General features: G+C 45.8%; 1 protein-coding gene across 1 annotated transcript in view; it reads left to right on the top strand.

The window, feature by feature from the left end:
* The window catches only part of doc2b (double C2-like domains, beta), a gene marked incomplete at both ends in the record, with an annotated part of 143,949 nt that extends 120,919 nt beyond the window's left edge, over nt 1-23,030 (top strand). Inside the window, 4 exons of the mRNA XM_083927169.1 lie at nt 11,448-11,605; nt 17,710-17,791; nt 22,025-22,121; nt 22,897-23,030. Coding sequence (XP_083783295.1) covers nt 11,448-11,605; nt 17,710-17,791; nt 22,025-22,121; nt 22,897-23,030 — 471 coding nt within the window. The remainder of the gene's footprint in view (nt 1-11,447; nt 11,606-17,709; nt 17,792-22,024; nt 22,122-22,896) is intronic.
* Between the last annotated feature and the right edge of the window lie 668 nt (nt 23,031-23,698).

The raw sequence follows: 23,698 nt of genomic DNA, 5'->3' as shown, positions 1-23,698 counted from the left end.
AGTGCTATTCACCTTAAATGCAGTTGTTTCTACTATTTATATCAAATCAAATCATTGATTACACACATTCACACATACACACACAGCCACGCTGACACACACTCACACCTACACAAACACTTGCTGTCACTACAGAGACAGCTGGATATCACTCTGGTATATTAACTATAAGTCATATTCACATTACCATATATATTATTACAGTTACTTTTGTGGTTGCTTGCGTCTCTGGGACGGTCTGTCAGTCCTTCGACGTGAAAGACACTGCGACTTGTTGCTGCTCATGGGGGAATTGTTGGGTCCCTAAGTCAGTGTGTGGTCTTTACCTACTCTAAGGGCGCACTCACTCTGTCCTTCCGCACCGTGCCCCGTGCTTTAGGGTCCTTGTCCCCCCCTCCAGGCCCGTTTGCACATACACTACCTGGGCCTCGGAGAATGCTTCTTGCTGCCTATACGTCATCACGCCGTAACACGTCACACGCATTGATGACGTCATGGCGAAGCGTGGCTTTGTTTCCAGATCTTTCCGTAGACCTCGGAGTTTTTGTGCGTCTTGTCGACTGTTTTTGAATCTTTTCATCGACCAAATCTGCAGTAAACACTCCACCTCCGCATCACACCAACGTGAACCTTTCACCGCCATTGTTTTAAATGTCCGCGCATGGTCCCTCCTTCTTTTTTCTATGAACACGCGCACATAAATGAGAACCGCCGTAGGCATCATTCTCGTGCTCGTGCTCGTACATGTGCAAACGTGCTTTACTAAAGCCCACCTCTCTCTGACCACAGTTATGCGTGGAGCGGTTGCACTCACACTGGTCAAACACACCAGGCTTTAGCTGAAAAAACAGTTTTGGCCCGGTGCAAAAGGACAGTGTGAGTGCTCCCTAAATGTAAAGTGTCTTGGGATAACTTTTGTCATGATTTGGCACTGTAAATAATAAAATTGAAGTGAATATCTTCATGCTGCAATGCGCTTATTGTAAGATGCTTTGGATAGAAGTAACAGGTTCACCGAGTTTGATTAAAATGACCAAACATCCTGGAGATAATCTGTGATGTTCACCTACGGAGACCTCCATCACCACAGGTACAGCCGTTTGAAAAAGAAGGTGTACACATGCTCGAGTAAAGGTCTTTTGAAGACAGAGGAGCTGTGTGTATGTTTTGGTAATCTCAAGGTAGCCGGGCAGCTGTGTCCTTGCAAACCATTCACCCATTTCTATCTAATGGATGTGTCGGCCAGCCTCCGCTCTGGATCTGCCCTCGGCGTTGGCACCAGTAGACAGACGGAGAGCATGGACAGTGTAAGAGCCAGCCGCCTAATCTGGCAATGAATCTTGGATCAGTGTCTCTGTTCAATGCATTTCTCTATTCCCTCAGCTCAGCTGGACACTGAGGGGCTTAACTGTAAGAGATGAACACCAACGTGTAGCTCGCCCTGTTTACCATTTTGAGAAATGTCAGGTTTAATTCCTGTTTTTGGAAAAGCAGCACTTTGTCTCATTACAGAGCATGTAAACCAGTGTTGATGATGTCTGCCCTGGAAGCAATAATGTTGCAGCTGCTCCGAGTTATTGGAGAGAGCACACACACAAATATTACGACCCGATTAAACAGTGAAGCGTGGGCATTCATGCTCCCCAGAGGTTTATACAGAATTTTATTGATGACCCCTGAACTTTGGTCGGACATCCCCATCGGGTCCAGGATCTTAAAGATGGAGTCTGTGGTTCTTGAGAAAGATTGTTGGTAATTGAAATCAACACAAAGACAAATAAAGCCCTCCTCCCAGTCAGAGTTTGTCCGTCATGTGCCGGGTTTACCGTCCCTCTCGCTTAGGGATCGTGATAAAAAGCACTAACAATAAAGGTGATTGTTGTGAATTTCCGTTATCAGGATAATTGTGAATATCCTCACGAGTGACCCGGCTGGAGAACTGAGCGCAGTTTACGACCGTTCTCCCTAACTGAAAGATTGATTCAGCCACAGCTCATAATTTCTTCTGTTCATTGCACATACAACATTAACATAGCTGTGTACGTATTTTTCAAACCCAATAACACAACAACTGTAAAGGCATTTTCAACCATGAACTCCGCACAATGTCAGGAGAATTGGGTCTGTAGTCTTTCTTTCACACATGCAGCACAAGACCAGAGAGTCTCTGAGTCAGACGTGTTGTCTGGAAATACTCCGTTTGGTTTGGGTGAAGAAGGGCGTTGAGTAGAACATGCAAGAGGGGGGGAGAATGACTGTGGCAACAGAGATGATTCATAATTGAATCACAAACATAGTCTCTTGTCTGATAACTTCAGTGTCGGTCCTGACTGACAGAAGTGACCAAATCAGCCTGTTAATGTTCTCATGTGTCCAGGTCGTCGTTCTCCCCAAAGCAATTTCAGCCAAAAGCAACTGGACTTGGTTATTTGTCTAGGAAGACGTTTCACCTCTCATCCAAGAGGCTTCATCAGTTCATGTACGCATCTGACCAGGACCAGGACCAGGACCAGGCTGGGACTGGTCCAGGACCAGGACCTAGCTGGGACTGGTCCAGGATATATCAGCTATCCAATCAGCCTGCATGTGACATAGGAGCAGGAGCCAGATCTGAATGGGTTGTTGATTCCCATGTTTTTGCATCAAGGCTCCCCACAAATAACTGACTGGGTTGTTTCATTTCACATTTTCTGGTTGTGAGTTTTTCCTCATTTGTCCCCTTTGAGCCTGTGAGCACCAGATTCTGATTTCTGATTTCTCCCCCTCTGTTATCAGCACTGCTTTCTCCATCCTCTCTGCGTGGAAGATGTTAGTGAGTGTACGGACTGAATGCCAGTGCCCTGTAAGCCACCGTCTCCTCTCTTGCATCGGCACAATAGTCGGCGCGCCCCGCTGCTCTCTGAGAGGTGTTGATCTGAGCCATCCCACCAGGACATTGGCAGGGAATGCATTCTGGCCCAGCTTCCTGTTACACGCTTTTACAGCCTTGTATCCTGAGCTACCCACACGTTGTTTCAAAGCAATTTGCTAATGACTTGTGGCACAGGAAAGTGCTCCTCTACGCATGTGAGGAGACCTGTGCTCCTCTAAGCATGTCAGGAGATGATGAGCAGAGGCAAAGAGGGAAACACTCGTGGCAGTTAATTACAGGTGTCCCACTTCAAACTGCACGTTAAGAAATTGGAATTGATTACCGGCTCTGAAACCCCGGACAAGTCAAAGGAAAACTCCCCTTTACCCTGAAATATCACCTGACCTTTTTCTTGGTAATAGCCTATCTCTGTTGCCCTGGTAACCCCTGAGGGGAGTAATACCTGGAACCAAGTCAATACACTTGGAATATTATTGTGTTGGGTTGCTACCTCCGTGCTGCTTTGTTGCCAGCCTGCGGAGCTGAGAATACAAAGACGCACACAGAGAGGGAGGGGGAGAGAGAGAGATGTTTATCTCACTGGATTATTATTTAGCTCTGCAGCTACATCATTTACAATGATGTTCAGACAGTCACGTCGGAGGTGTCCGGTTATACTGTGCGTTAAATTCAATTAATGGACATCCTCTAGCCAATCTTAATTGAGTTTTCCCCCAGGCAATGGTGCAATTAGCTGGGAAATGTTGAGCAAACACTATTGCACAGCAGTGTGTTTGTTTGTGTAAGTAGATTTTATGTTGGAGCAGATTGATGCAAAGAGGAAAAAGGAGGTTCACAGAAGCAGGGACAGAGAGCAGAGAGGAGTCTATGAAGGGCAGAGGCCATGCAGCTGCAGCTATGATTCAGACGGAGGCCGCACGAAGGATTTTAACCATTTTTGACCATGCGGAAATTTATATAAATGTTCAAAAATGCCTCCAAAGTCCCACATTCAGACACCCAGACCTTGAGGAACACCACAGAAAAATCCATGCTGTGATTTGGGATCAAAAACTTTTGACATTTGGGGATTTCTGCAAGAATCGGACGGCGATCGGACTGTTAGCACTTACTGCTTAGATATCTCCTTATTGTGAATCTATAAGAGGAAATCCCTCCATCCTCTGAACGCTCCAGGTCTCCAGTTTGTGGTTGTTAGGTTCCGTGAGGCTGCGGATATCCTGGAGGTCACAACAGCTCATCTTATATTAAAATGCTCTCACTACAATGAAAATGTCATCACACATGAAGACAACTAGGCTCATTGAATCCACGGGAGTCTCATGTTTACAGTCAGACCCAGTTTATGACCTTCAACACTGTTTAAGGAGCCCCGTGTGCACAAATATAAAAATGCTCATTTTAGAATAGTTTTGGCCTCAAATTGTCTAGATTGGTGGGCACTTCCTGTCCTGGAGAGCCACTGTCCTGCATGTTTTAGGTTCCTCCCTACCCTAACACACCTGAGTCTAACAATAATCAAACTGTGACGAGCATCAGCTGCTTGATAACGAGCAAATCATTAGACTCAGGTTTGTTAGAGCAGAGAGAAACCTAAAAAATGCAGGACAGTGGCGCTCCAGGACCGGGATTGCCCACCCCTGGTCTACATGATCCTCTGTAAAGGACTCTGAAGACTCGTGGGTACACAGAGAACCCGTTTCATTCAGATATCTGGAGGCCCCCCTTTGAAAATGGCCATGCCAGCTTTCCCTTTGCAGCGTCATTTAACCGTCTTCTCAACGCGAGAGGTTGAATATATTTGCCACAGTTCAGGGTCCAGACTCCAGGTCCTCACCTAAATCTGCATGTGTTAGAGAAGACTCGCCACTTCCTCCCTCGCTTTCTGTCTCGATACTCTCGTATTCCTGTCAGCCTCTTGTTTTGTAACAGAACATCTTGTTAAAAGGAGGCAGAGACAACAGCAAGAAGTCCTAAAAACAGATAAACACAGCGCAGAAGAGCCAGGACTAAATGGATCTGACGGTAAACTAAGTGGGCGTCAGCCGTAACACGTTGGCATGCCGGATGAAATGGACGCCGGGCCCACAAGTCCAGTGAGACGCCTTGTAAAAGTCATCTGTGATTCATGTAGAGAGAGTCAGATCCCTGGAGGTATCTGATTAGCGTCCCGCTGTGGACACTGTTGGACAGATTGTTGAGCACTGTCTCCTACAGACGTCTGCTGAGAGTTTGGCCCGCAAGGCCACAGCAGCTGTAGCTAAGACCACTGCTCGGAGCTCGTGTGGGTAGAAGTATTTTAAACTGGAAATTTCAGACGGCCGATTCAGAGGTGTCCTTTCAGACTTTAACCCAGGATGATTCTACGGCTAATACAATTGTTCTTCTGAAAAACAAAGAGAGATATGTATGTTTTCATGGGTTTCACTGGCTACTTGTGAGCAGCAGGAACAAGATATAAACACCACAATGATATATCATCACCTTTGGTGTCTAAACTTAACAGTCACCTTTTGTTGTCCTAACATAACAGACTCTAAATCACCCGTAGGTGTGAATGGTTGTCTGTCTCTGTTCGTCTCTATGTGTCCTGTGATAGACTGGCGTCCTGTCCAGGGTGGACCCCGCCTCACGCCCGATGTCAGCTGGGATCGGCTGCAGCACCCCCGCGACCCCGACAGGGACAAGCGGTTATAGAAGAATGAATGAATGATCCTTCAAACCTGTCGATAAGAATACCTTGTTTAGGTTGATGTGTTGATCTTGTTAGCAAGCGGTTGCTAATTTAGCCGTCCGACAGTTGAAACAGTGAAACATTAGCAGGTATTTGGAGCAGTGTTGGTGCACACCTGATTAATGTTAGTCCAATATTTTCTCTCGTTCAGCTGCGACGTGATCCACTGTGTTCCCCAGCTAGTTTTGAACTTTGTCTGCCTGCTGTTTGGTGCTGAACAGGTTGAGTACAGTGGCTTTTTTTGAGCTTTCTACGTGAAAACAATGAGTCACTTTAAAGCTCTGTAAAGCTCCTAATCCTGTGGCTCTGCTAGACTTTCATAATGATACCGTCTGAATGGATCAATTCAAGAGTCGTTTCGCGTAAGTTATGACACTAATAATGTATCTACTGAGCCACAGATGTCTCTTTTAACATGTAAGTCAATAGAGGAAAGTCTCTTCGGGCCCGACGGCGTCACGTGACAGACACAGAAGTTGCATTTGAACCGTTGGCGTCAAAGCCCCGCACACTCCCCGGGGCCATACCATACAAAAAGGAAGTTGGTCGATGGTATTTGTGTAGTCCTAAAACTAATTTGAACTGCTTTTTCTAGAACCACACATCTCTTGAGTTGACCTTTGTTGCTTGGCTCCGTTGTGAAGTTATTTCTCATGAAGAGGAGAAAAACTAATGAATATCAATTAGAAATGGCACAAACCAAACAGAAAGACCTCACAGTCCCAATTCCCACATTTCCACTGGCCCCTGCAAGTAGCTCTTGATAAGCTTGGACTTATTAAGCCTCTGTGCTTTTGCTCTCATAATGTATATGTGGTTCAAAATAAACGCTGATGTATGGGAAAGCCCAGTGCATGTTCAGGCAATCAGCAGCCACGGGGAGTGTTTCTGTTATATTGCCTTTCTGAGTCATTGGGCATAGCAGTTAAAAAAAACAAAGCTTAAAGAGCTCTTCAGGAGCCTTGGCCCGTTTTTGTAAGAAGTCATACACTCAAGTGTGCATTTTTCACTCAGGGGAGCTTAAAGTGCCCCGCGGAGCAGTCAAAGAGTGCGGGAAAGAAGACAAAGCGCCGACCATTAAGTGAGAACGGTCTGAAATGACTGATTGATGGTTGGTCTCAAGCAGGGAAATGGCCTCGAATTTAAAGGCTGGAGGTAGAATTGGAAAAACTTTATAAAGGGGGGAATTATTTATTATTACATACATTTAGTTCTCTTTAACTACCCCTCTAAGCGTCGCTGCTGGGTTGAGAAGGTAACGGTTCAGCTCAGACATACCACCCAGATCTCAGTTCATAAAGTCCAAAAAAAGATGGCAACCACTCCTGGATACAGATGAATGAACGGTCACACAACAACCATGCGTAAACCATGTGTACGCCATCTCCCCACATACAAACAGGGTATTTAGAAAAGGAAGATTGGGACTTGAACCACGCACACCAACAGTTTTGATCTTCAGGGTCTTGTCTGGTGATTTAGGAGAACTCCTCTTGGTCACCAGTTTTCTCTTATTATGACTTTACTCTGAGGTACGAACACAGTTTATGAGCCCCGACCTCCCGGCGTAGTCATGCAGTTATTCTTCTGTTACCCAAACCTCAGTTTATCACTCTGTAGTCTTTCTTTCACACATGCAGCACAAGACCAGAGATTCTCTGAGTCAGACGTGTTGTCACTGTCTGGAAATGGTCCGTTTGGTCTTAGGTGAAGAAGGGCGCCGAGTAGAACATGCAGGAGGGAGAATGACTGTGGCGACAGAGATGATTCATAATTGAATCACAAACAGAGTCTCGTGTCTGATAACTTTGGTGTCGGTCCTGACTGACAGAAGTGACCAAATCAGCTTGTTAATGTTCTCATGTGTCCAGGTCGTCGTTCTCCTCAAAGCAATTTCAGTCAAAAGCAACTGGACTTGGTTATTTGTCAGGAAGACAAGAGGCTTCATCAGTTCATGTACGCATCTGACCAGGCTGGGACTGGACCAGGAACAGGCTGGGACTGGACCAGGACCAGGACCAGGCTGGGACTGGACCAGGAACAGGCTGGTACTGGACCAGGACCAGGACCAGGCTGGGACTGGACCAGGACCAGGACCAGGCTGGGACTGGACCAGTCCCAGAACCAGGCTGGGACTGGACCAGAACCAGGCTGGCACTGGACCAGGAACAGGCTTGGACTGGACCAGGACCAGGACCAGGCTGGGACTGGACCAGAACCAGGCTGGGACTGGACCAGGACCAGGCTGGGACTGGACCAGAACCAGGCTTGGACTGGACCAGGACCAGGACCAGGCTGGGACTGGACCAGAACCAGGCTGGGACTGGACCAGGACCAGGACCAGGCTGGGACTGGACCAGGAACAGGCTGGGACGGGTCCAACTAACTGGTGTGGAGATCCAGGTATTTAACCTCTCACAAGACTGAAATTGCTTTGAGGATAACGATGACCTGGACAAATGAGAATATTCTTAATGGATTGCATATTTCATTATTTTTAAGCTATTTTGTGTTTGAGCCTACCGTCTGACTCTGCAGTTTGAATTATAATATAACTCTGAATGCATTTCTCTTGTCTAATGATATTATTTTAAACTTGCTGTTAAACTGCAAAGTGACTTAACCCTCCTGTTCTCCTAAGGGTCAATTTGACCCCATTTAAAGTGTAACATCTCTAAATAATGTCATTTTTTTGCTTTATATTTATGACTTTTCCTCATTTTATGGGGACGACTCATAAAAAACCTAAAATTGTCATGATTATATATATTTTTTATTGTTCTCATCGTACATGTACTTGTCTCATCGGTGTTCCTTTGGGTCAGTTTGATCATCTGGATGATTTAATCATTATTATTATTGTTTATTTTACAATTCAGATATTATATGAGGTCAAATTCATGCTGCTGTCCTTGATAACGGACGTTACTTTCATTCCAGATGTTACAAATAACACAAAATAGCACTTAAAATAACAGACTTACTTTAAAACACACAGACAGAAATCCCTCCATGCAGTTTAACATCAGTGATATTTTTCATTTTGTTAAATAAAAACATAAAGTACCCGACTTCACTTGAGTCGCACATTGATTAGGATCATTTTCAGGATGTTTAAAATGCTGCGGTCAAATTGACCCCTAGAATAAATGGTGTTAGTGAAATCTGAGGGCAACAGGAGGGTTAAAAGATTTGACCTCTTCTGTTGCAGCCATCGACGATCTTGCCGTGACGAGGTGTTTTTTTAAAGAGCTCCTTTGTTTCAGTGACAGTGCGACTTGTTGCTGCTCACGGGGGAATTGCTGGGTCTCCGTAAATCATAAATAAGTCGGAGTGACAGAGTGTAAGTCGTGTCTCAGGTGACACGACTTTAACGACGCTTGCTGTTGAAGCTGTCAGCGTTAAAATGATCGACTTTCCTTCATCCATCTCAAGAGTCCAATAGGACACATGAGGCAGGACGCAGAGCCTCACATGGTATTATTGGGGGGTTAGTTATGCTAATTTACAATTCTTGCACTCATCACATCATTCACACAGTTATCTGAAGCTAGGAGCGTTTGCTGAACGTAACGTACTGTAGCACACTCCTACGAAGCAAAAGAAATGTAAGAAAAATTAAGATAAAATTAGTCCTGACCCCAATTGAAGGAGTTCAAGGACCTCGGGATCACGTTCACGAGTGAGGGGACGATGGAGCGTGAGTTTGGCCGGAGAATCGGAGCAGCGGGGGCGGAGCTGCAGTCGCTCTACCGCACCGTTGTGACGAAAAGAGAGCTGAGGAAGACAAAGCTCTGGATCTACCCTCAGTCCTGGTTCCTACCCTCACCTGTGGTCATGAAAGCTGGGTCAGGACCCAAAGAACCAGGTCCAACTCCAGAAGTGACAGTTCAAATCAAGTAGAGAAAGTGTTGGTTGCATTTACAGTTAACATCCCTGTGCATATATTAATCATCTGCAAAAGACTGATCCTTTAACAGGCTCTCCACGATCACTGCAAGTACATTCGGTTGCAATTGTCTTTTAAGACAAATTGTATTATGACTTTTTAAATCCGGGGTAGGCAGTTGATGCAGAATAACATTTCATCATATTGTAATTCAAGTGTTCTGATTTCCGCATCTTCTCCTGGAGCCTTTGGTCAATCACAGAGAGAGAGCGTTCCTATTGGCTCAGCACAGAGAGGGAAGAGGTCTCACTCTGCTTCAAAGGGGCCTAATGATTTATGAAAACCTTGTTTAAGATGCTTGTCCTATCTGTTATGCAATAGGAATACTTGTTTCTCAACAAACCTTAAGGTAAATGAGTCTTTTAAGTGTGTTTTAAGGATATTTTGATGATTATTCAGTATAATATCGTGGGATAATCGCGTCATGAAATTCTCATATCGTCTCATGTCTAACCCCAACCTTCACAGCCTCATGCATCCCTGAATACACACCTTTGTTAGGTTAGAGATGTGAGCTCGTGAGCGGAAGGTTGTCGGGTGAATCCCAGCAGGAAACCCCCTCCCTCATTACCACCATCACCCCACAGGTGTGGACGTGATGAGGGTGTTCCTAAAAAAGAGATTCAATGAACTCCCCCTGAATAACTGAAGGTGGAACGCCTGTACGGTGTCCAAAGAAACGACAAACACGCCTTTTTTTAAGCGTGCGTTTAGGAAGTAAAGATACTATATTAGGCCAGAGAGAGAGTTACAGAGAGAGTTTGACTAAAACTGAACTCTTTGCAAGAAAAGACATCGTGCCAAACGCCCAGAGCACTCGATATCAGACTGTCAGCTGCAGCAGAAGTTGATGTTAGCCAGCAGTAACTAAAGTGCTTTGGAAAGGCAGCGGGGTTCCCTCCAGCACTGATTAAAAACCCACAGGTCTGTGCTGGGCACAATTTAGATGCAATCTATGAGAAAACGTATTATGGTGACCTAATAAGTAAGCAGATGTGTTTGCTTGTTGGAAATGCGTTTGGGTTTCATGAGGCAGCTGCTTTCCCCTCTTCCTGGTACTGCGTACTGAGTCTTTTAGGGCGCACTCACACTGTGCGTCCGTGCCCCGTGCTTTAGGGTCCTTGTCCCCCCCTCCAGGCCCGTTTGTACTCACACTACCTGGGCCTCGGCGAATGCTTCTTGCTGCCTATACGTCATCACGCCGTAACACGTCACACGCATTGATGACGTCATGGCGATGCGTGGCTTTGTTTCCAGATCTTTCCGTAGACCTCGGAGTTTTTGTGCGTCTTGTCGACTGTTTTTGAATCTTTTCATCGACCAAATCTGCAGTAACCACTCCACCTCCGCATCACACCAACGTGAACCTTTCACCGCCATTGTTTGAAATGTCCGGGCATGGTCCCTCCTTCTTTTTTCTATGTCCCAACAGGCGCACAGGAAATGACCTCAGAACCGCCGTAGGCCTCGTGCTCGTACACGTGCGCACGCTCGCGCTCGTACGTGCTTTACAAAAGGCCACCTCTCCGAAACGGGCCTTGGTCGGCAAGGACCATACCACGGGTGCACTCACACTGGTCAAACGAACTAGGCTTTAGCCGTGAATGTGCTTGGGCACGGTACAGATGGACAGTGTGAGTGTGCCCTAAGTGGTACGGAGCATGGACAACTACTTTCACTCTTACTGGGATCTAAAGTAACGAGTAAGAGGATTTCCAATTATTTGTTGTGTAATTAAACTTTTGGTTTATCCAGATGATGCCAGAGATCAGAAGTGCCAGTGATGCTGGACATGAACTCTGGCTCTGCGCTAAAAATACCAGCGCGTTGGAGTTTATGTAACAAAAGCTGGTTATCATTTCTAAATCTTGAAATTCTTTTTACTGCTGCAGGTCAACAAGACAGAAGACAAGTCCCTGGAGGAGCGAGGACGCATCATGATTTCTCTAAAGTACAACACCCAGAAGTCCTGCCTGGTCGTGGGCATCATACGCTGCGCTCACCTCGCTGCCATGGACGCCAACGGCTTCTCCGACCCCTACGTCAAAACGTCAGTATGCAAACAGCTGTTATCGTGACTTTGTTTACAGCCTGGATGTTCCCCATCATTCACCGATGCTTTCCTGAGTCTTTAGAAAAGTCTACGTTGGATTCACGACGTGTTCTAAAACTGCTGAATTATTCGTAGCTCTTCATTTCCTCATACGTTGAAAACGTTTGCTAGACGATCCTATTTAGCTGGTACACGCCCGCCAATCCCCGTAAAAGGGCGTGAGACTGCAGGGCGGTGTGCAAACAGCCACACACAGAAATAGAAAAGAAAAGTCGAGAGAATCAAATCACAACCATCCAAACCAAAGTCTACAGACAGTGGAGCACCGATAAATTAAACTTAAGCAGATCAGAAATGGAGGAACTTCTGCAGGAAGTGAACGCCAAAATAGCCGTTATGTTTAGTTTACACAGAAAAAGATAATGACAAATGTATAAAAACCTGCCTCAGATGTATGTGCTCCAGAATTCATTCTTACGGCTGCGTCAGGGGTTCAAGTCCAGCTCTGTACTGCACGTTGTCCTCTCTCTCTCCTTTTCTCCGTCACTCTTCAGTCACACTTTTCAATAAAGGCTAAAAAAATCCCCAAATAATCCCAATAATAATAATAACAGACCTACTTTGGGGTAGTTTTTATTCAATATAAGACCTTATTGATTTGTAAAATGATGACAATAAACGTTAAAAATATTATGAATGCTAAAAATATTATTGCAATTTAAATCATTTTATATTAAACTGTTTTTAACTGTCGTTGAAGACAATGCAACGTCCATGTGTTTCGCACAAACATGTCAGCGTTCAAGTGAGAGTTAAGAAGAAACGTCTTCTTAAGGGCGTCTGCTGAATAAAGCCCTGTGTTATTAAAGAGTGCTGGTCAAGGACCTGATCTTTCGTTTGCTCCAGAGAAAAGTCAGAAGGTCACCAACACCAATAAAGAACCCAGGCTTCGTGAATCACTTCATGGCATTTGGCTCTAAAGTCTGGTTCCTTTGACCAGTGTGAGTGCAACCGTACCACGCCTAGGAGCGGTCCGGTTGCTGTCCACGGCCCGTTTGGGAGAGGTGGGCTTTAGTAAAGCACGTTTGCACATGTACGAGCACGAGGCCTACGGCGGTTCTGACGTAATTTATGTGCACCTGTTGGGACGTAGAAAAAAGAAGGAGGGACCATGGGCGGACATTTAACAACAACAACAATGGCGGCGAAAGGTTCACATTGGTTTGATGCGGAGGTGGAGTGTTTACTGCAGATTTGGTCGATGAAAAGATTCAAAAACAGTCGACAAGACGCACAAAAACTCTGAGGTCTACGGAAAGATCTGGAAACAAAGCCACGCATCGCCATGACGTCATCAATGCGTGTGACGTGTTACGGCGTGATGACGTATAGGCAGCAAGAAGCATTCACCGAGGCCCAGGTAGTGTGAGTACAAACGGGCCTGGAGGGGGGGACAAGGACCCTCAAGCACGGGGCACGGTACGGAGGAACAGTGTGAGTGCGCCCTTAGGTGTCAAGATAACGGTCAAAGTGTCTTCACCATCCTCAAGCCCTTAAATCTGAATTTACTTACTATGAAACGAGGATTTGAAGCATTCATGACACAAAAACCGGAGCCACCTGTCGATGGATTGATTCCGTTCCCCTTGACAAACATTCTGCTGCGAAACACTGGACGCTCGTCATGAGAGAGCTATTTTTAGTGGGCGTACAGCGCATTGTCGAAGTGCTGAAAGGGATTAGCTGGCAGTGCTGATGTTTCAGCAGAGAAGGAGGTAGACTACCTGTGATTATCAGCTGAATGAAAGACACAGCACAAGAGGCCATCCGCGGGGCTGCAATTTCAAGGAGAAGCCTATTTATCACTCCTGAACATTTCCCCAAGTCTTTCATCTGGCTGAGCAATGAAAGTGCAATTAATTTCTGACTCCGCCGCGCACACCTCGGGAACAAAAGCGCTACTCGTATCCGAGGAGAAGGGCTGGCAACAATTTTCCGACAGTTTGAGGTGAAGAAAATCTCCCTGGAGCTTGAAGGACACGTGGGCGGATAATAGATTTACCGACGAGCTCGCCAGGAAATGTATACTCTGTCAGACGGACAGGGCCGCGTGACTTCTGTCCTTTCTCACCAGCAGACGTTTAGCAAGAGTCTGTCTGATGCATAGAGTCACAGCTGTCACCTCGGCGGTAAATGTTTCGCTCTATTGTGTCGATAATAGTCTCAAAATGCACGTTCGTATCAGGGACTGTCTTTGGCGCCTGCTGTGGGGTTTCCTCATCTTTTCAGGGACTGAACTTTCAACCTGACTCGTCAGATGGTTTGTTTCTCAGCACCATCTAGAGACACTGATTTGGAGAAGGGCGGGTAAATGGACTTGTACTTATATAGCACCTTTCTAGTCGTTCATCTACATACCATCTAATCTAACCATTTTACACACCCACGCGCAGCACGAGGAGCAATTCGGGGTTCAGTGTCTTGCCTAAGGACACTTCGAGGAGCGGATCGAACCGCCGATCTCTCAAATGGAGGACGACCCACTCTTCCACTGAGCCACAGTCGCTTTCAAAACTCACCTGGCAGCTGATTGGACAAACCATCTGTCCATCAAACACCCGCCAAAGTCAATCAAACGTCTCTTCCACTGAGAGAAGCTCTCCAGTTCTGATGTTATTGCAGCATCTAAGCTACTAACCTGTTCAGAACCCGCCATTTTTGTTTTGGGCAAGCAGTCGCCTCCCATGTTGTCTCCACCCCCTGCTCCACCCCTCAACTGCTGGTAGCTCATCACAGGCCACTGATTGGCTTGACTTGAAGCCTGACGAGATGGATTTCCGTGCGACATGTGAACGCAATTCTTGATTGATATTAATTTGTATTCATTCTTTATTTTCTTAGTGTTATTTTCTAGAATGTATTGATGATGAAATACATTGTATGTACGGTGGTGTGGTGGTTAGCACTGTCGCCTCACAGCGAGAAGGTTCAAAGTTTGAATCCCGGGCTGGGGCTCTTCTGTGTGGAGTTTGCATGTTCGCCCCGTGTCTGCGTGGGTTTTCTCCGGGTTCTCCGGTTTCCTCCCACAGTCCAAAGACGTGCAGGTGTTCGGTTCATTGATGACTCTAAATCACCCGTAGGTGTGAATGGTTGTCTGTCTCTGTTCGTCTCTATGTGTCCTGTGATAGACTGGCGTCCTGTCCAGGGTGGACCCCGCCTCACGCCCGATGTCAGCTGGGATCGGCTCCAGCCTCCCACGACCCCGACAGGGACAAGAGGTTGAAGATGAATTAATTAATAAATGATTATACAATTATTAGTTATAGAAAGCAGCAGTTTGAGTTCCTATAACATTCATATCGGTGCACAATTAGCAAAAAAAAGGTCCTTCTCTCTCTGGAACATGTAAATAAATGGAACAAATACAAAGAGAAAACATATAAAACAAAACAATAATAATCAAAGGGAATAATTAACCTATACACAAACTTAATTAAAGACATATTGTAGTTTCACTCCACCTCAAAAACTCTCAAAAAGTACCGACATCGCTCCGGCTCCGTTATATATAAGTAAATAACTATAAACAATAAAAGCATACTGACAAAAAATATACAGCAATTGAGTGAATGTGGGAGAAACAGCATTTCCCTGGATGGCACAGAAGCATCGCTTCCATCCTAAGGGTCAGTAGTCCCATTACACAACAATTAGGTTCCCTGCAATATTCCCATCAACAACCATTTCAGCCCCCACTGCCCCTGGGGTAAGTTTGAGAGCAATACACCCCCCCCCCCCCTCCTCTCGCTGTGTTACCTTGGGAAATTGAAGCGTGTGTGGGTCCAGTGAGCACGTAAAGGGAGGGATGAGCTGCTGTAATCGCCCACAGGATTGAAATACACCATCAGTTTGAGCATTAATGCACAAAAATGTTCTTTGCAATGGACTAAAGATTGCATTTTGTTATATCAGCCTTTAGCCTTTAGCTCCTCTCTGCATCAGGAGGAGAATGTTACCATGTATTGACTCACATCGTTAGGTAAACTCCATTTCTCCAGCCTGTAATCGTCTCATCGCAGAAACTAGATCTACTGCGTTTATGGATTTTGCGTTCCAACATTAAAAGCACTTTTTACGCATCGTGACCGAGACTCAACGGGACGTTCCCGGCTAAATTACAGATTTAAAGTTAACACAGTGTTTCGTATCAGTATGAACTGTGCTCTGCATCATTTATGAAGGCACAACAGGAGCACAGGTTCAACGCTCACTCAGCTGCACTAAAGAACTGTTTCCACCACTGACTCCGACTGCACTGAATGCAAACTGAGAAGTAACCGCAGAGTTACATCTTCAGGGAACACCGGTGTTGGACTGGGGGGCACTGAAGGCAGCTGCAGAGGGGTGCTTTGTTGGCGTTGTCGAGGTGTTGCCGGTGTTGTGCCGTATTCAGCACCCCTGCCCTGATGACCAGAGCAATGGTCAATGACCACAAATAAATGCAAATCAACTAAAAATCGACGTAAAAACGCCACAAAAGGTGCAAAATTACCAAAAGTGGATGCAAAACAACCACAAAATTATGCAAAACGACTACAAAGACATGTAGAATGACCGTAAATAGTTGTAAAATGACCACAAATTGACCCAAAGTCTTTACAAACGACCAAAACCAAACAAATAGCGACTGCAAATGACAAGAAACGGAGCGACTCAAAAAGTCCCTGTTTAAAATGGTCTCAAGATTCAGTTCCTTTCCAAACCGCGACCATATATATATATATATATATATATATATATATATATATATATATATATATATATGCAGGTAACCCACAACGATCAGAACATTGGTTACTTACAGTCTTTAAACTATTTTAAAGAGTTTAAAATCACAAACTTGGATAATATCGAACACAAAACAACACCTTTTGTGTGTTCTGTGGAAATAAACTGCAGCTATAATTCATCATCTTCAGCCTCTTGTCCCTGTCGGGGGCGTGGGGGGGCTGGAGCCGATCCCAGCTGACATCGGGCGTGAGGCGGGGTCCACCCTGGACAGGACGCCAGTCTATCACAGGACACATAGAGACGAACAGAGACAGACAACCATTCACACCTACGGGTGATTTAGAGTCATCAATGAACCGAACACCTGCACGTCTTTGGACTGTGGGAGGAAACCGGAAAACCCGGAGAAAACCCACGCAGACACGGGGAGAACATGCAAACTCCACACAGAAGGGCCCCAGCCGGGATTCGAACCTGGAACCTTCTCGCAAGTTGCATGTGTTTGACTCAGCGTTTCCTAAATATAATCCCAGCTTTTCTTGCAATTCATAGTTTCAAAAGTGTGTTTTTAATGTGGTTACCTGTAAATAAGCTTTTCCTATAGGTGGAAACAACAGCCTTCTGACAGCCTCCAGAATATATTATATATATAATAATATAATATTTAAAACCACACATTTATTCCTTTTCCTCTTTTCTTCCTGTCGATCTTCAACGTATTGTGATGTTGGAAATGATACAGTTTGAAAATGACTAAGAAACATTGATGTAGGAGCGTTGCGTTAGACTGAATTGGTGTGTGAGTGTAATAAAACGATACCAGAACAAAGTCATAAACCCTCATATTGACCAGACTTTAGATCTATGCTTTAATGAAACGACATAATGGTGCGATGCAGCAGGAGTATCGACTGACTCTGGAAATGCCCTCACCTCTGTAATCTCATCAAAAAGACACTAAAATGAAGAACTAAACGTGCATTGGACACCATTGTTGAGACAGCGTCTACCCACCCATCAGCAAGTGGAGGAAAAATGTCTTTAATAAAAAGCATGAGTGGAGTAAAGTCAGATACTGTGGCGTGTGTAATGAGGTGCAGCTGTGTGGTTGGCTGTACCACAGCGCCCTCTGCAGGACACAACAGCTGAATGATGCTTTTACATGGTACACAATGCAGGTATGAGGATTAATATGGCTGATAAGGGTTTTGAATCATACGACAACAGCAGTGAATCTGCGGTATTTCCCCCTTTCTGTTCCCACGCACCACTAAACAGCTCTCCTGTCTCCTTCTCCCCTCTGTCTGCAGGTACCTGAAGCCTGACGAGAACAAAAAGTCAAAGCACAAGACAGCTGTGAAAAAGAAGACCCTCAATCCAGAGTTCAACGAGGTAAGACCGGCCGCTCCACAGCTCTGGTTTCCTTTCATCTGATTTCTCTTTTTGAGTGTTTATCCGGTTCTTTTCGAGCCCGGGGGACCCACAGAAGCCGCTCTGAGAGGTCACGAGGAGGCACAATTTTCTATATTTGTCACAAGATGACTTTTGGGGAGAGCGGCAGAAGCCTACCTACCCCCCCCCCCCCCCCCCCCCCCCCCCCGAAACACCACACCCCTCAGCTGTCTTTTGATTCGTTATCAGACATCCCATCTGCTCTTATCCGCTGGAGATCTTTGTGTGATCGGGATTGTGAGACGCTGACGCAACGGCCTTCAGAACACGTTCGAGACGATGTCCTCTAGTCATCAACTCCTGTGATCTTTTCTTTAAAAAGGAGTTTAATCGAAACCGTCACAAGTTGAGTCATGACGCAAAATTGAATCGATTCTGTGGACGACAACACGATACGACTTCCCAATACGATTCTGCACATTCTGAGAATTTGATTTGTCAATGAGCTCTTTCAGACATTTAAGTACAAAAGTGGTAGTTTCAAAATAAAAGGTGCATCCTAAAGAAGACTTTGATAGTTTGTATGGATGCTACTGGATTGATGAGGATACCAATTTATCGTTACAGCCCTGATCAAGACATGACGGCAGTTCTGAGGTTTTCGTCTGTTTAACTTTTACTCTGATTGTTTCCTTTTTAATCATGAGTATTTAATGTTATACAGAAAAAGCCAATTGAGGTGGTTCAGGATCATCTGGTAAGGATGAACCCTGGGCGCCTCCCTAGGGAGGTGTTCCAGGCACGTCCAGCTGGGAGGAGGCCTCGGGGAAGACCCAGGACCAGGTGGAGAGATTAGATCTCCACACTGGCCTGGGAACGCCTCAGGATCCCCCAGTTAGAGCTGGTTAATGTGGCCCGGGAAAGGGAAGTTTGGGGTCCCCTGCTAAAGCTGCTGCCCCCGAGACCCGACCCAGGATAAGAGGCTGAAGATGAGATGAGATGAGAGAAAAACCTTTAAAAAAACGTTTTAGATTCATTAAATCTGCACAAATCTCTATATTTCCTTTATTAACAATAGGGAAAGGGACTGCATGTAACGTAACGGTGTCCCTCATTGCTAGAATCATCACTGAATGTGCAGTTCGGAGAGTTTTAGAGCTCAATGGGACTCATGGAAGAACGTTTTATCATTCCTACACTTTCTATTACTTCTTTTTCGCACAGCAGGATTCATCAAACGCTCCTAACTTCAGATAGTTGTGTAGACGTTCGTGAACGTAATGAATGCTAGCTGTGCATAAATTGATACCCCAATAAGATTATACAAATCTCTGCTCCTGCACTGTATGTCCTATATTGTAGTCCTGCTTTCAGGGATCCATAACAGTGAAAATATGTAATCAAACTGCTAAAGACTGAGATATTTTACTCAGGAGCTGGTGGAGACTAAAGCAGAGCTAAAAGGAGGCTGAAATATTGGATTGTTCTTTGCCAGATGGCCAGAAAAACAACTCCACATGGACGCTCCATGTGTGGCTGATGTGCAACTGATCGTTCTGCAGCAGGTTTGAACTCAGAGCCGTGACATATTTTCATGAAATAATGTTCCAGGACATTTTGAGGAGTTCAGAAAATGTAGATTTGATGCCCGCAAAGATCGCTGAAGGTCCGTTCCACTGAGTAGATTGAGTGACGCCTGGCATACAGCTCGTCCCATCAACAAGTCAAGTTTCAAACAGAGAAAAAACTCAGCTAGGGTTACGAGGCGAAATAAGAGAGAGGCTAAAATACGATTAAAAAGGTCCTGGATATTTGGTTTCAATCAATTTAACAGGACTGGGAAACTAAGACCTGGAGTCTTAGGGCGCACTCACACTGTCCTTCCGCACCGCGCCCCGGGCTTTAGGGTACTAGTCCCCCCTCCCTCTCCCCCCGCGCCCCAGCCCCGTTTGTACTCGCACTACCTGGGCCTCGGCCAATGCTTCATGCTGTCCATACGTCATCACGCCGTAACACGTCACACGCATTGATGACGTCATGGCGATGCGTGGCTTTGTTTCCAGATCTTTCCGTAGACCTCTGAGTTTTTGTGCGTCTTGTCGACTGTTTTTGAATCTTTTCATCGACCAAATCTGCAGTAAACACTCCACCTCCGCATCACACCAACGTCAACCTTTCACCGCCATTGTTGTTGTTGTTAAATGTCCGCGCATGGTCCCTCCTTCTATTTTCTATGTCCGAACAGGCGCACATACCGCTACCGCCGTAGGGCTCGTGCTCGGACACGTGCAAACGGCTCTACAAAGGCCCACCTCTTTCAAGCGGGAAAGAGCGTGGACGGCCCGCTGTCCGCAGTTATGTGCGGAGCGGTTGCACTCACACTGCTTAAACGTACTAAGCTTTAGCTGAAAAAACGTTTTTTGCCCGGTACAGAAGGACAGTGTGAGTGCACCCTTAAATCTCCAGGTTTTCCAGGACGAGTGTGAGCCCTCCATGGCGCTTTAGCGTGCTGTAGCATTGCTTTCATAAACTCAATGTGACGGAAACAAGCCTCTTAATCAGCCCTTATTTAACGCTCACAGAAAATCAGAAATGCTTTGTTGAACTCTCTCAGGGACGCGGCCGTGTTTTGCAGGAGGATGCCAAAACATGTTCTCAAGGCCGTTCCGTGGGTCGACTCGTGTCTCAGGGCGGCTCGGCCCTGAGATCCCCGCCTGTATACGAGCAGACGGCCCTGGCCAAACTCTCACGAGGGCCAGCGCCTTGACATTTCCTCTTGACATTCTTGGCGTCCATCTCCTTCCGTCACCTCTTGGCCTTTCTGTCAGAGACGAGGAGGGGCATCCTCCGTATCGAGGCATTGATTTCCATTAAAGGTGGAGCGGCGACCTTTATTGAACTACGGATTTTAAAATGCAGGGTAAATGATGTTTGATTGTTATTGACGATAAAACTGCCAGTCTGTTATTAATATGTATGTAGCATTGAATTCTCTGCACTCCCAACGAGATGCTTCTTGTGGCATATTGACTGGGTCTATGCAAGTAAGGGACGGACTTATATGGATTTTTAGAGCAGATACCGATTTTTATTTTATTTACAGTCCCAATTTTTTAAAAAGAGGAACATTTATTGAACTTAAAGAAGGCGTCTCCAGCAACACAGAGCTGCCAGTGAACGCCTGTCTGTAACTATCTCTCATCTCATCTTCATCCTCTTATCCGGGGTCGGGTCTCGGGGGCAGCAGCTTTAGCAGGGGACCCCAAACTTCCCTTTCCCGGGCCACATTAACCAGCTCTAACTGGGGGATCCTGAGGCGTTCCCAGGCCAGTGTGGAGATCTAATCTCTCCACCTGGTCCTGGGTCTTCCCCGAGGCCTCCTCCCAGCTGGACGTGCCTGGAACACCTCCCTAGGGAGGCGCCCAGGGTTCATCCTTACCAGATGATCCTGAACCACCTCAACTGGCTCCTTTCAACGCAAAGGAGCAGCGGCTCTACTCCGAGTTCCTCACGGATGCTGAACTTCTCCCCCTCTCTCTAAGGGAGACTCCAGCCCCCCTCCTGAGGAAACACATTTCAGACGCTTGTACCTGCGACCTCGTTCTTTCGGTCATGACCCAGCTTTCATGACCACCGGTGAGAGTAGGAACAAAGATTGACCGGTAGATCGAGAGCTTTGCCTTCCGGTGCGGTAGAGCGACTGCAGCTCCGCCCCCGCTGCTCTGATTCTCTGGCCAAACTCACGCTCCATCCTCCCCTCATTCGTGAACATGATCCCGAGGTACTTTAACACCTTCACTTGGGGTAAGGACTCATTTAGCTACCTGGAGTAAGCAATCCACCAGTTTGTCTGTAACTAATGCCAGTAAAAAACTACCTGTGAACGCAGCAGCCCACATCGGCCGATGGCGATACACGTAAAAAAGCACAAATATCAACCAATAACATCAGCGGCCGATGTATCGTTCTATCACCAATGCAATTGTCCTGACTGAGTGTCTGACCACTGTTTGGGTTATGCACACCCAACACCATTCGTGTTCGAGACCTTTACACCCACATTTTAAGATTCATACCCAGGCTGTTAACAAAAGACAGATGGGTTCAATCAAAGCCGCCAAGAAAAACTGACCAAGTAGCTTTGTCCGTTTCTTATACTGCTTACATGATGATCTGTTAATCTGTGTGATAATACTGGAGAGAGAAAGTCTTATTTTCTGGTATTTTCTGCAGGAGTTCTGTTATGACATAAAATATGCAGACCTCACCAAAAAGACCTTGGAGGTGACCGTGTGGGACTACGACATTGGAAAGTCCAACGATTTCATAGGTAAGCACAGGAGAACCGTGCCAGATCTGCTTTCATCAGAGATGATGACGGTGAGGGACGGGCTGAAATAAGCTGGCCAGATATTCATCAGCGTCAGCACCGCAGCACCGCTGGCCTGCTGTCCAGCTGGGTCTGCCATCTGCCCGGGCATCTCCGCAAGGCTGGAGGCTAGGGAACAAACAAGCACTGAGCCTAGGACCTCAGTGACCTAGCCTGCTAATCAAACCACTTTAAAGTGTAATTCCAGCGCAAAATCATCCTAGGGTCTCTTTTCGGCAAATACATTCATCAGATAAGCCATCGAGAAAATTCTTTCATGTAACAAATTAACAGAGAAATCCGGGAGAGTCGCTAACAGCCGGACGTGGCTACCAGTGACCGTTTTGGGCTAGCATTAAATTATTTCAAATACTGTGTAAAACGTCCATATTAACAGCAGCACTGGTGTGTTTCATCACAGTGCACTCATCAATTGGTTTACAGCTCAAAAACAACACGTTTAAGTGTGCAGTGCCTCTTTAAAAGGATGGCAACACAGCAGAAGTCTTCACAGCAGTTCAAATGGACCTTGAAGGGACCATTAACAAAAAGATTAACCATTAATAAAGCATTAGTTACAACTTCTAAACTCTTTATAAGAAGGATATTTCATTAAACACAACATGTTTGAGCTGTTTTGTGTTGTTGCTTACACATTATGATGATCTGCTGCTGTTCTTTCACTAACTTATAATGTGAGGATTCAAAGTGTGCCTCTCCTTGTGTCTTGTTTCAGGTGGTGTGTCGCTCGGTATCAATGCAAACGGAGAGAGGCTCAAACACTGGTTTGACTGCCTCAAAAACAAGGACAAGAAAATCGAGCGCTGGCACACGTTGACCAATGAATTACCTGGTTCACTAAATGACTGAAGACCCACATCCTGTCGTCCAACCTGTTTGCACCCCCTTCTGCAGCTGCACCAGATACACTCCTGCCTTCATTTCCCTGACACCCCCACACCCCCACCCTCTGGATGTTTCTCATGTTGGCCACATCGACCTGTGACACCTCTTTGGGAATATATTTCCTTTCAACAGGGCTCAGTTAAAAAAAATGATCATGTTTGTGTTCACATGTACAATAGGGGGATGCATGGAGGCTGCTCATTTGACAAAAATGACTAAACGAACCACAGGGATTGTAGTGTTGTCGTTCTTGAATGATCAGTGCAGACAAAAAAGGAGCATTTGATGAGATCTTTTACAGCAGCTAAATGATATACCAATGATCCGCCAGTCCCCGAGAACAGCACAAACAAAGCCTTGATACTGTCATGTCGGTGGTATAGAGCGTGGAGAATCTAACCAAGGGTCGTAGCAGCATTTTACACTATTGGGAGTTATGCAGAATGAAGATCTTGCACTTTAATATGATTGTAAAACCGTTGGGTAGCAAGCGTCAACGACTACAAGCAGTATGTTTTAGAAATCGGGAGCATTTAGCCTTTAGCGTGACTCAACGGGCCATGTGAGAACAAAGACATAACCGCCTTAAGATACCGCACAAGTTAAGGCCTCAGGATGCTTCAAACAAACTA

This window comes from Echiichthys vipera (genome assembly GCF_963691815.1).
Source record: "Echiichthys vipera genome assembly, chromosome: 14".
Classification (NCBI taxonomy): domain Eukaryota; kingdom Metazoa; phylum Chordata; class Actinopteri; order Perciformes; family Trachinidae; genus Echiichthys; species Echiichthys vipera.
The sequence above is the reverse complement of the archived record's forward strand: the minus strand, read 5'-3'. Positions and strand labels throughout refer to the sequence as shown.